Genomic DNA, 13,213 nt, shown 5'->3' with positions numbered 1-13,213 from the left:
ACCACATATGGTTTATCTTTTCTATTAACTATAAATTGTTTTAAATCCTGACCGTTTGCAATCAGGCTTCTCATATTCCATTGTAATATTAACACTATTAATATTAACCCCCTACACATGCTGACTCTTGGATTTACTGCATTCTTAGCTCATCGTTTATCTTTTCCCATTTTAGCCCAACTATATTCAAATTACAGCTGCTATAAATGTCAACAACTTCTTGTTTTCCATCTATGCTTTCTTTTTATCTTGCAGCTCTTTCATCACCATTTGTTCTTTAGTAACTCCTTCCTCCTTATTTTGCTTACACTGTCCTACCATTTTAAATGCCACCGCATATGACATTTTTTCTTTTATTCTTATTTGTTGAACCTCCACCTCCTTTTTATACATTGCACATCCCCAATATGCAACACTGTGGTTTCCTCCACAATTACAGCATTTTGGTTTCACTCCCTCTCCACACTTCTCGTAATCATGTTCCCCTCCACACCTAGCACATCTATATTTCCCCTTACATCCCTTAGCTACATGACCAACTTCCTGGCAATTAAAACATCTCATAGGTTTTAGAAAGTATTCTCTTACACTGTATCTTAAGAAACCAAAATACACCACCTTTGGAAGTATTTTTTCCTCAAACTCTATCAGGACAAACTCAGTCTCTTTTTTTCTCTACTCCCCTTGTTATTCTTTTAACATTATTTACCATATTATTCTCCACCTTCAGGTTCTATACTAGATCTCTTATGTTAACACTGAGAGGAACCCCATAGATCACTCCCTCACTACCACTGATTCTTTTTTCTCCAACTTTTACATCCTTAAACACTTGAACTTTCCCAATGCTCATCAATTCCTTCGCCTTTTCTACCTGTACTTCAGTCTTGCATCCTAATAATGCAATAATGCATCGCCTTTTCCCAGTTTCCATCTCCTAATATTCTTGTATATTTTACTTCCTCAACCTGTCCTTTAATGATTTGTGTTAGTTTGATTGGATCAAACGTCTTAATTCCTCTTTCCCCATCGAACCTAACTACTACATTCTTCAAACCTTCCTCTAACTTCTCACCTTCTCTTCCTTCACTCTCTGACTCTCCTACACTAAATGAAAATTTTTTCCTTTTATTTCCGACTTTCCCCCTTCTTGCCTTTATCTCCTCTCCTTACCTCAGCCCATTCACTTCCGTTTCTTTCATCTACCTCACTATAATCCATACTATCGCTATTGTTTTCTGTCTCGCTTCCTGCCATATTATTTGGAATTGCAAAGAACCCTGTAACAATATCATTCCGGACCTATTCAGACCGTCGGTCGATATCCTCACAAACCATCCTCCACAATATCCGCTCTTACTGTTTTTGCTTCTAAAGTAGCCGTTTCCAGTAGACGAAGAAATCTAGCTCATTGTTTACTGTGCATTGTATATAATTATTGTGTTGTGTAAGTATGTGTACATTTGATATGTAAATTGTGTTGTGTAAATATGTTGTTTATTGTAATTGGTATATGTCTCGTCACTGTCATGACTGCTATGTTGCTCGGAACTGCACACAAGAATTTCACCTACTGTTGCACTTGTGTACATGGTAGTGTGACAATAAAGTGATTTGATTTGATTTGATTTGAAGTAGTAAGTCCACAGTCAGTTGTTGTTCTCTCCAATGCGTGCGTCTCTTCTTGCTTCCGACCTCAGCTCTCCGTCGCTGAACAGTTCTCCTGATTTGATCCAGTTTTAAAGCATTGGCTACACCCATCCAATTGGGTTAATTATTAATTATTAGAGGTGGACTAGAGCAAAAATATTAGGAACAGTTTAAATATTTTAATTGGGATTCTACTTATATTCATATAAAGAGACTTTATTTTCTTTTTGTTGAATTGCGAAGCACCAGGTGAGTACATATTAATGGTGTATAAATAATGAATCCATTCTTTTGCATTTATTTCCATAGCTTTTTCAACATTGATGTCATTTGTCTCTCAAGCCTGCTTTGTGGTCCTTCCGTGAGAAATCAATAAGGCATACAGGGAAGAGCTGCATCAGATGCAATAATATAATTCTGCCATTTTATTTAGTAATTTATTTAGTGAGCAGAAATATGAAATTTACCTTGATATGTTGCTTCATATTAGAGGCAGGATTAATGATGTTATCTGGTATGAGCAAGTTAAACTCACATGACACAGTCAAGCAATTGGTCTTTTTCACTGTGAAAAGCCCTTTCAGGTAGTTCAGGATGTTCAGGTGTTTGCTATGTGGACAGGACAAAGTGGTACCCACAGAAGTTTGCAAAATGTTTCAAAATACAAGAAAACATTTGGATGCAGTTCTCTGTGAGTTCCTAATATACGTAACCTTAGTAAGCATTTCCAAAGGCAGAATGCTTTTGTACCAGATAATATGCACTATATGTAACTGAGGAAATACGAAGATGTGGCTTTGTTAAAAAGTCCATGTAGTTAGTCATAGTTTGGATTCATAGTTACCAATTATACTGTCTTTTGCTACTTTTGGCAGCTTGCCTGCTCTTTTAAAAATCTCACCACAACAAACAAACCCATAAGAATGCACAAGTTTCTTTCAAGCCATCTATAAGTTGCTTTTATTGTGATATTATGAGGTGATTTGCGTTTGCTTGGTGGGCTGCTGTGCTGTCTAATAAATGTGTTGATTTATGTTTTCTCCCTCACCTAAGGATCTCTCCTAAAAATAATTTGCAAGCATAAAATGTTAAATTTGACCTTATAACTGGTGTACTCTGTTGTTTTGAACATTCAATAAAATCTAATTTCTCCCAGAGTGTATGACTTGTTAGTAACTGCACTGTCCTCATTTGAACTTTGAAAGCTATAAAAAGTGTTCTATTCATTCAGCTTCACACACTGCAAAGTCAATGCTGTTGGCAGAAACAGGTAAGAGCTTCACATCTCTAAACATTTGCATTTCTGTATTTTACCATTTAAAATGCTGCGTTAACACTGCTTACAATAACTGATACAGCACATATCTAGTTAAACCATATTATAGTGTATATTCAAATATATCATGTATATTCACACCTTCCTACCAGTGTTGGGTAATGTTACATTAAAAAGTAACTTGTTAGAATATTGCATTACTCCTTAAAAAAGTAACTAAATTAATTAAAAAGTTAATTTTATGGAAAATAAAGCATTGCGTAACTTTTGCGTTACTTATGCATTCAATTTTTCTCACCACCACTCTCTTTTCTGCTGTGCATTCAATACAAATACAAGAGATATGTAGAGGCATTAAAGGTCATGCTAGCTACTGTAATACTCATGTCAAAACAACATACTAAACAAACAGCTATTTAGAAAGTCTACAATCAGTAGGTCTTCACGCCATAATTATAATAAAGACTCAATAACTGGAATATGCATGATTTGTTTTTCCATTGACGTGGCAGCTAACATGAATAATGAAGAATAACCACTGCCTTACCTAAAGCAGCAAAGTCCAACACTTGAACCTGCATCATATCTGTCATCATCTGCTGTGCTCATCGACAATGTCAGAATCAACTTGAAATATTTTTCAGAAGTCAGGATAAAATTCAGTGGGGAATTCCAGTCTAATATGTTCAAGGAATAAGTCTGATGAATAAATTAATATTTTTCACTTCAGCCATCTAAAAGCATGCTTGTTTTGAGCTGATCCATGGTGCATACAGACGCCATGGGTTTATTGCATACAACTGCAAATGCGCATGTTGATACAACTTGAATGGAATAGTTTTTAATGCTACCAAAATGCCTTCAAAACTTTATGTTTCACGAATCAAACTACTTGTTTATTATAGAACAAAAATGTTGAATATTTTAAGAAATTAAGACATTTTGTCTGCGTACACAAACTATGTAGCACGTTGCTTGCAGCTACTGATCTAGAGTCAGCTATTCTCATCCCATTCTCCCAGGTAAGGGGAGTTGTATCACGGAACAGTTTCGGCTACATAAGTCAGTGAATTGAGTGAGTATCATGTCATGGCCAGTGGAAGTGTAACCCAGTGTATTTCTGCTTTAAAACAGATTTCTAATAAAGGAAAAAGCACAGGAAATACAGTTAAGTAATTTATTATAAAAGCATAATTAAGATTGAAACACAAATAAATAGCATTTAGCACCCTAAAATAACATATGATTTGAAATATTAATCGCTGCCCGTTTAAGAATTGCACAGAGAGAGTTCTAGGGTTGACCAATCAAGAGACAGTGTGTAATAGTCTGTAATTGGGAAGAGAAGAGAGAAAATGACTGATAAAATATCAAGTAAAAAGTGAGATCTAAGATAAAAACAGACACTTCTGAAGAAAAGTTTGTTATTTGATCTTGAAGGTGAGTTGATGGTTATTTTGTTTTGTATGAGTTATTGTGCATTGTTTTTTAGTTTTTTTATTTTCTCCCCTTTTCTCCCCAATTTGGAATGCACAGTTCCCAATGCGCTCTAAGTTCTCGTGGTGGTGGATCTACACATCTTATCACGTGCAGTGTGTATTAACACATGAATCAATCACAATTCACTCAGCCGAATGTTCAATGTTAAATGCTTTAACACACAGCAGTTTGAATGAAAACATCATGGTTACAGTCAGCAGTTCACATTACACGGATCAGCTGTTGTGACGTTTTTCTATACGGAACCCTAGTGTCACTACATCGACACAACGTCGAGTGAGTGACAGAAGGGGAACGTCATGGTTACTGTCATGACCTCTATTCTCTGAAGGAGGGAACGAGACATTGTGTCGATGTTGTGACACTAGGGGTCGCTCTTGAGAGTCCCAAAAACCTCCCATTGTTTGAGAAAAGGCCAATGAGAATCGCAGTACGGTGGCCGAGAGAGCTCAACGCGCTGCAAATGAGAAAACACATGCAAATAGAAAAAAATACATGCAAATAGAAAACAACGCCAGCGAATTAAGAAAACATCTTCATCTATTTTACAAAACACGTGTGCTCCAAAGACTCACAACACAACCAAATACGGAAACGCGCTGCAACTACGGAAACGCGCTGCAAATACAGAAACGCGCTGCAAATACAGAAACGCGCTGCAAATACAGAAACGCGCTGCAACTACGGAAACGCGCTGCAAATACAGAAACGCGCTGCAACTAAAGAAACGCGCTGCAAGAGTTCACAACACAACGGAAATGATTCCAGGGGACCCCAAAAAGTGACGAACCCGGCTGGCTGGGACATGCTTAGACCTTAATAAGACCTCATCAGTGGTGTTGTCGTCTGTCCATGACCTGAAAAGTGAGTTTGTTTTACTTTATTTTAAAATCCTGATCGTATAATTCATTGGCCCTTTGGATATTATTAGCCTAAATAATCTGAAATACACAATTAACTGTGAAACGTTAGTATGTAAGCAGGCTAATTACTTTCACAACCAAATAACATCAAGGTTCAGGAAAATAAATTCCTCAATGCAAAATAAATTTTTTTTTAATTGAAAATGTTATGTTTTTAATATATTGCTGCATTTCTCATTTATTCTTTATGCTGTAATACAGTCAGTAAAAACAAACGATTTTATTCTTATCATATAATGAATATTTATGTGAAAAAATCATTCAAACATTAAAAATAAAAAATTAAATGTATGTAATGCTCCCTGTTGTTAGTCTTTTTTAGGTCACTGTGTTATGAATGACATGTATGTTTTCTGAATGATAATTGTTGCCAGTGATTGGTGGAATGAGCTTATTTTGAGACAAATATGAAGTGTTTTGTTGGTCTGAGTGAGTTTTGGGGCAAGATTGATCTTGGTAATGCAGACTATATGAAGAGTTTTGAAAATGTGGCTTCAGTACTGACCAATGCTTGTTAGCAATTGAAAAACTTACTGTAATGGTTAAAACCAGGTCAAAGTAAATTGCATATTGATGGTAATAATAATATTCAAAAATGTATTCAGACCCTTTTACTATTGAAAGAATGGACAAAATAATACATCGTGCTAACTTCAGTCCACTCATCTTTTTCAGATAAAAATGTTTTGTCCTTTCTGTGGCATTCAATGGGCGACTTTGCCCAGATTTTGTAGTTCCTGTGGGCGAGATGTAAGGTTTGTAGAGAACGCCTCTAGAACTGCAGGTGATGACCATGTGTCACATATGACTGTGCCCAGAGCAGGTAATGTTCTCTTACAGAGATTTCAATCTATTGTTCTGTCCATCAAATTATATCAACTACATTGAGTCAATCTTTTTCTCTCTCTCTCTTTCTGATTGTGTTTCAGTGACTGATGCATGTGCCATTCCATCAAAGCCAACTGTTCTCCAGTTTATGAAATACAGAGAAGTAAAAGAAACTGAAAGGAAGACATTTTCTAAAAGTAAAAAGAAATCAAATAAAACAGTAAAGGTAAGCAAATTTTTATTTTTAAGTTAATGACGTTGTTGACGTTGATAATTATAATTATTCCATCTTTTCTCACTGATCATCTAGATTTCTGTTGGGATCATGAGCAAGACCAGGAATGGCTTTAAGCCCATGAGAGGGAAAAACCTACCTCTACATGTTGACCCCCAGTGGGCATCTGAGCAACTCTTGGCAGCTGCAGTGAAAAAACAAAAAGATTTCAATCAAGACATGGAAGATGGAGAATATGTCTTGCATTATCCAGATGGCTCTCAGATAAAAAATATCCCTGGGACTGACACTCCTTTTACCATTGGACAATACAAAGAGGCCATTGGAAAGGCGTTTCAAAGGATCACATTGTACATCTGTACCCTTGAGGATTTGTTGTCAAAGAGTAAGTATTGAAGTGGTATGTTTTATATATATTTTATGCACATTTAAACTACAAACAAAATACTTTATGTGATAAGTGCTTTAAAGGGATAGTTCAGCCAATTAAAATTAAAATTCTGTCATCATTTACTCAGCCTCAAGTTGTTCCAAACCTGTATACATTTCTTTGTTCTGCTATACACAAAGGAAGATATTTGAAATAATGTTTGTTACCAAGCAGCTCTCACCCCCCATTTACTACCATAGTATTGTTAGGGGTATAATAGTTATGACCCGGACCAGATATGGAGAAACAAAACCAGGAGTCGAGAAATTCAATTACAGAATAAAACAATTTACTGAAGTATAGTTTGCAGTGAAATTGGTAGAGCCAGCGGCAAAGTCTCACGAGGAGATCGAAAGCCAACTCGTACCTTACACAAAATCTTACATCAATTATACCATTTGCAAGGAGTACATTCCATTATTTCACACCTGATTGGCTAAAAGAACATAAAGTCACAACATATAGATAGTTAAATGGCCTATCAACATTAATCAGCGCAATTGTCGTCTGGGCCCGAGATTTACGTCTGAAGTGACCTCGCAGATGGTCGCGGGGCATCTTCGAGTCGGCCTGGTGTGCATCCCTGGGTTCAAAACCTAGGTAGAAGGTCAAACGCACACACAAAACACTGACGAACGACAGTTCTTCTCTGGGCACCAGACAGCCAGAGCACACATTATCAGGCCATTTAAACCAAAACAGAGAGATAAAATATTCACTCCTCGGGCAGAGGAGAGGGTGGAAATAGCATACATTTCTTCCCTAAAGAAATAATAATAGAAAATCACACTTCTACTATTCAGGTAGTATTGCATAGGACTTTAAACCATATACTTAATCATAGAAAAGTAACGATCAAACACAGAACATATGTTTAACATTCTCCCTGCCCCCTCTCATCACAGCTAAGCTTATCCCCAAAAGACCTTCAGCCTACGGGCAGGACAGAGAGAAAGACTCTGGAATGTTCCTTAAAAGACACTAGTTAACATTCCAACACACATATGATTCAAAGTATATTTCAGTTATGCATAAGAAAATAGAATTGATTATGTGATAATGCATATAGTTAATTCATCACTTTATTAAAGAAGTGAAGCAACAGAATATAGATAGATATTGATATAAAAGGATATATATATGTATTGATATATCTGATGAGACAAGGGATTTCGACCCTCACCCTTCAGTATTTTTTGTCCTACCATGGTAGTCAATGGGGAGTGAGAGCTTCTTGGTTACAAACATTATTCCAAATATCTTCCTTTGTGTACAGCAGAACAAAGAAATGTATACAGTTTTGGAACAACTTGAGGCTGAGTAAATGATGACAGTGGGATTCCAACTACAGTTACAGCCTACACATTTAACAATACTGGACATGTAATATGGAATAAAGATTGATCACAAAATCTTTTGTGAGGTCATGAAGATGACTCCGTTTCAGAACATGAGGATGAGGATGAAGTTGTTAGGGTGCAACCCAATATGAATGTCAGTATGTTTTAGTGCATTCATTAAAAAAATTGCTATAAAGAAAGCATTTTATGTTCTCTATAACACAGTGAAAATTTCAACTAAATTGTTTGTATGTTTTAGGTCAGTCACAACATCTGAGAGATCCCAGCAAGTATGTCATATTCTGTAATATAATACACTGGAATTTGTTAATAATCAAGGTATTTCTGTAAGTTCTTATTGTGCTGTGATGTTGGTGCTGCAGGCCAACAGTGCAACAAGATGCAAACAGACGACCTCCTTAGTGGGTGAACTTAAGTCAAGTGACTTCTACAGGTCGGTTATAAGACATAACTTTATATCACATCTTTAGTATTAGGACATAGTTTTTAATTGTTTTGGCTCTGTACTTTAGAACACTAGATTTGAAATAAAACTATTAGACTAAAGTACTGGACTACAGCCAAAATAACAAAACATATCTGTGTCAGAATACTTTCTGTATTAACTCTGTTATTGTTGTTCTTGTACCTCTCTTCCACAGTACATATACCAATATATATGCACCTATCACCATTGACAGCAGTTCCTCAGATCTTGAGGAAGTAGAGAAACTGCCAGAGAAAGACAGGTACTATCACATAAGAAGTACTTCTGCACCTTGTTCTTCAGCCTTTCTTATTTTGCAAATATTTATTGTCTCAAACCAACCAACATTTTTAATTGCTTTCAATAGTCATAAATAAAGTGTAAAATGTATTTATGCATTTGGCAGAGGCATTCATCTAAAGTGACTTGCAGTGCATTTAAGCTATATATCAGTATGTGTATTCCGTTGGACTCGGATCCATGACCTTTGCATTGCTAACGCAATGTTCTACCAGTTCAGCAACAGGTTTACAAGTAAAAATCTGTCAGGCTGTTTCTCTTCAGTTATCCCTCTGCAGAAGAATGTGGTTTTGTGGACGGAGTCTCAAAATCTATTACTAAAGTTGTGATGTCCAAATTATGCTTATCATTTTTGAGCAGTGTTGTATAGCTTACTCATTATAAAGGGCCCATAAAAGACTAAAAACCTAAAAAGCCCTGGTTTAAATAATCCACAAAACTAAGAAGAGGCCATGTTAATATTTCTTGCTTTTCACAGACTGTTTGCTTTATTTTACAGTGATGGACATGATGGGCTAACAGCTGCAGACGTAGTGTCAAATCTGTCAATTAATCTTAAAAAATCATCCTGTAGCAGATTTAACATTAACCGGGCAAATGTCTGGGATGGTGCCTTAAGAGGTTTCAGGCGATCCTCATTTGACCCCACCTGCAGCTTAATGGTGAAATTCACAGATGATGCGGGGCTGACTGAAGAGGCTTTGGACAGCGGGGGCCCTACTCGTGAATTTCTGACCCTGCTGATGGACACCATCAAAACCAGGAGGGTATTTGAAGGCAAAGAAAATGCCAAATACCTCTCATTTGATTGTAAAGGTAATACTTTCTTGTGAAGTTTTTACAATGTTGCAAATTAATGTGTTCTAACATTGCAATATTGGCATTTTTAGCTGCAGAAGACAATGAGTATTTCCAGATTGGAAAAATGATTGCTGTCTCGATCGTCCATGGAGGTCCAGGGCCTCGTTGTCTTTCCCCAAATTTCTTCCTTTACCTAATTGGTAAAGTAAAGACAATTGAGGCCCCAGTTGAGGACATACCTGATGATGAGGTCAAGAAGACCCTCCTTGAGGTAATTTGTTAGGCTGGGATTATAAAAATTGAGACATTACTTTCATCAACTGACACAAATCTATCCTTAGTATTTATACCTTAATAGCTGTACAAACAGTATGATTGACAATACTGTAATAGAGGGTACGCTTTTATATGGGTAGTGAGTGTAAATTCAAAGCAGTAGTTCTAAATCTCTAGCATTTGAATTAAATGTCTCAAATAAATGTTATTATTGTAAATTTTTTAACCTAATATCATTATCAATATGAGTTCATTTGATTTTTAATTTAATCCCTCAAAATGTCAATTTATTCAACATCAGAATCAGATGTTTTGGTTGCCATTACGAAGGTCAAAGAAATGTTTACATTTGTGCTTGAAATCTGATATTCTTATCAGAATCTTTGATGTGCCACACCCAAAAAAGCCTTTATTCAGTCTGCATAGGTGCTGGAAGGAAGACCATAAATGATCAATATATGCCTAAATATGTACAGTATAGAAAAAAATGAGTCACAGTATTTCATTCTTTCGAATCTGACATTACTGTTCAATGCTGCTCTGTTTGTATCTATGTTATCTGTTTTAGATGATCCCATCTTGCTTTATATTTATGTCATTACAAACCACTTTTAAAAAGAAAAATTATGAATAGTCCACGCCTTACTAATTTGTATAAATGTAATGTGGCCTGTTATTTGGTCCAATAAAAATAAATACATTTCATTGCTTTTTATTTTCCTCTAGATAAAGAATGCTACATCACTGAGTGAACTCCAGGGACTCACAGAAAAACACTCCAGCATGCTTCAGACAGCAGGCTGCTATCGGTTCATGAGGACTCTGGGGATAAGAATAAAGTAGTAGATGATTACATTCAGTGGTATTTCATCTACCGAAACCATGTTTCCATCCAGAGGTATAATATTATACTTACTCTGTGGGCATGTAACAAACCTTTAATATAAAGTTAAATATACATTTTTAATAACATGACTACTTTAATACTTTCAACACTTTATACTAATAAGGGCTAAATATGGTGGTTGAAGTAGTGTCACCTCATATACAGATGTTCAATTTTAAGACCAATATATATTTTAGTAGTTGTTCACATTAACCCCTTGTAGTGCACCTTTTGACTTGGAACTTTTTGTAGGTTCAAAGAGGGACTAGCAACTCTTGATTTTGTCAATGCCTTGGAACAGCATCCTTCACTCTTCTTCTCATTCATGTGCTACACTGAGACCAAGCTGACAGCTGATGCTGTAGAGAACATCTTCCAAGTGCAGTTTAGTCAACCTGGTAGCACCAACCGTCAGGAGGAGGCCAGAGTACTGAGCTACTGGCGAGATTATCTGCTCTACCTGGAAGGTATTATTTATGGTTAAAATTATAAGAAATGTGCTGAATTATCACTACAGCAAACGGTGAGATAAAGTAATTTATGTCAGAAATTTACATCAGTTCAAAGAACCTTAGTGTTATACACAAAGGACAAATCCACAATTGCTTGCTATGTGGTCCATTAGAATTTAAACTGGGTTCCACTATGCCACATGTGGTTTAGGAGAAATGACAAACCACCAGAGGTGTAAAGTCCAGGGGTCCGAGAGTAAAAGTCCTGCCATATGTTTATTCCACCCATGAACTCAGCCAGCTGATTTCACTAATTAGTTCTATTTCCTGGCTGAAAAACTGTGCTAATTAGCAAATCCAGGTGATTGGAACAGAATACTGAGGACGACTTTTACTTTCTGAACCTGGGGGGGTATTCCAGAAAGCTGGTTATGTGACATATCTGGGTATGTTTAAGAGTAAGTAAGTGGATAATCTCAACTTTCGGTTCCAAAAACATTTCAGGGTATGTAAGTAGCCATAGCAACCAGGGTTAGTTTGCTTAAGAGGTATTCAGATGCGTTATATAATTAATATAACAAAATTTGTTATATAGTTGCACTTATATAATATGCAATATTATATATAAATTCTAAAGCACTATTATAACAAGGTAATGTTTAAATGTTTATTAAATTCAAATATATTTATTTTATTGTCATCTCAGACATGGATCTACATTCAATTAATTAGCATCAAATAAACAATATAATCCTTATTCTCAATGAATAAAGATTGAAAAGATTGAAAAAATGATTGCACAACCACCAAATAGTTGGCGATGTGCACCAAGTAGGTTATATAAATCGCCATTAAACAAAAGGAGGAAGTAGAATGGCATGCTTTTTCTTAGCGTCTGTTTCCATGGTGAATCATCGATTCGACACTCTGTTGAGAATGTCTTATGTGTTAACCGGGAACATACTCTGGGTTGGATGAACTTATGGTATGAGTTTTTGGAACCAACATACCTCGAGTAAGCAAGGTTTGGGTTAATCTACCGGGAGTTCAAGGTATATCTGACGGTAAGTTAACCTTGCTTTCTGGAATACACCCCTGGACTTTACACCTCTGCAAACCACCTCCATGCAACAAATCAGCACTGTGCTTAAACCCTTTTACAGCTGCAAGGTGATGACTACACTGATTTGAAAGTAGCAACAAGTAAAAAATAAATGGAAACAAACTAAAAAACATCATGTCTAACATATTTTTCTTTTGCTCTCCCTAGAAAAAGAGACTAGTCCTTCTTTGGAAGATGTCCTTATGTTTGGAACTGGGCTGAAGGAAGTTCCTCCTGCAGCAATACAGCCACAGCCACTGCTAGTCTTTCAGAAGATCTCACGCTTTCCCATGGCAAATGTATGTTCAAATACAATCAAAATTCCAATCTTACCCAGTTATGAAGAGTATCAAGAAGCCATGGACTATGGCTTGCAAAACTCCCCTGGTTTTGGGCTTCCTTGAAACTAAACATCTTTGGCTGATAGACCAGAGTTTAGGTCAGAGTTAACGGTTTTATTGAAATCTTTTTCATCTTTTTCTTTACTATTTTGAAATGCAGGTGTGTTTGTATAACTTGTACATTTTAACCTGCACTAGTTAAACATTTCAAGCCACTCAAAGGAAGGAATGCTCAGGTTAATAGTTTTGATTGTATTGATGCACTGCTGAGTTTTGAGGAATAATACAACAGTTTTAATATTTTCACAAGTGACATTTTTCATCAAGGAGCAAAACTTTTTTTTTGTACATAAATGCATGGCATGTTCTTGGCACAAAACTTAAGA

The 13,213-nt window shown here is 36.1% G+C and overlaps 1 protein-coding gene and 1 pseudogene across 1 annotated transcript; both read left to right on the top strand.

The window, feature by feature from the left end:
• Positions 1-5,179: 5,179 nt before the first annotated feature.
• LOC127645157 (uncharacterized) lies at positions 5,180-8,533 on the top strand. The gene is made up of 5 exons (XM_052128678.1): positions 5,180-5,290; positions 6,025-6,172; positions 6,279-6,403; positions 6,488-6,797; positions 8,442-8,533. The coding sequence occupies exons 2-5, from the start codon at positions 6,031-6,033 to the stop codon at positions 8,531-8,533; spliced, it is 669 nt and encodes a 222-aa protein (XP_051984638.1). The 5' UTR covers positions 5,180-5,290; positions 6,025-6,030.
• A 17-nt stretch (positions 8,534-8,550) lies between these two features.
• LOC127645146 (G2/M phase-specific E3 ubiquitin-protein ligase-like) lies at positions 8,551-12,890 on the top strand (annotated as a pseudogene).
• Positions 12,891-13,213: the final 323 nt, after the last annotated feature.

This window comes from Xyrauchen texanus, chromosome 1 (assembly GCF_025860055.1).
Source record: "Xyrauchen texanus isolate HMW12.3.18 chromosome 1, RBS_HiC_50CHRs, whole genome shotgun sequence".
Lineage (NCBI taxonomy): Eukaryota > Metazoa > Chordata > Actinopteri > Cypriniformes > Catostomidae > Xyrauchen > Xyrauchen texanus.
Note: the sequence above shows the minus strand (reverse complement) of the source record. Positions and strands in the feature narration are given on the sequence as shown.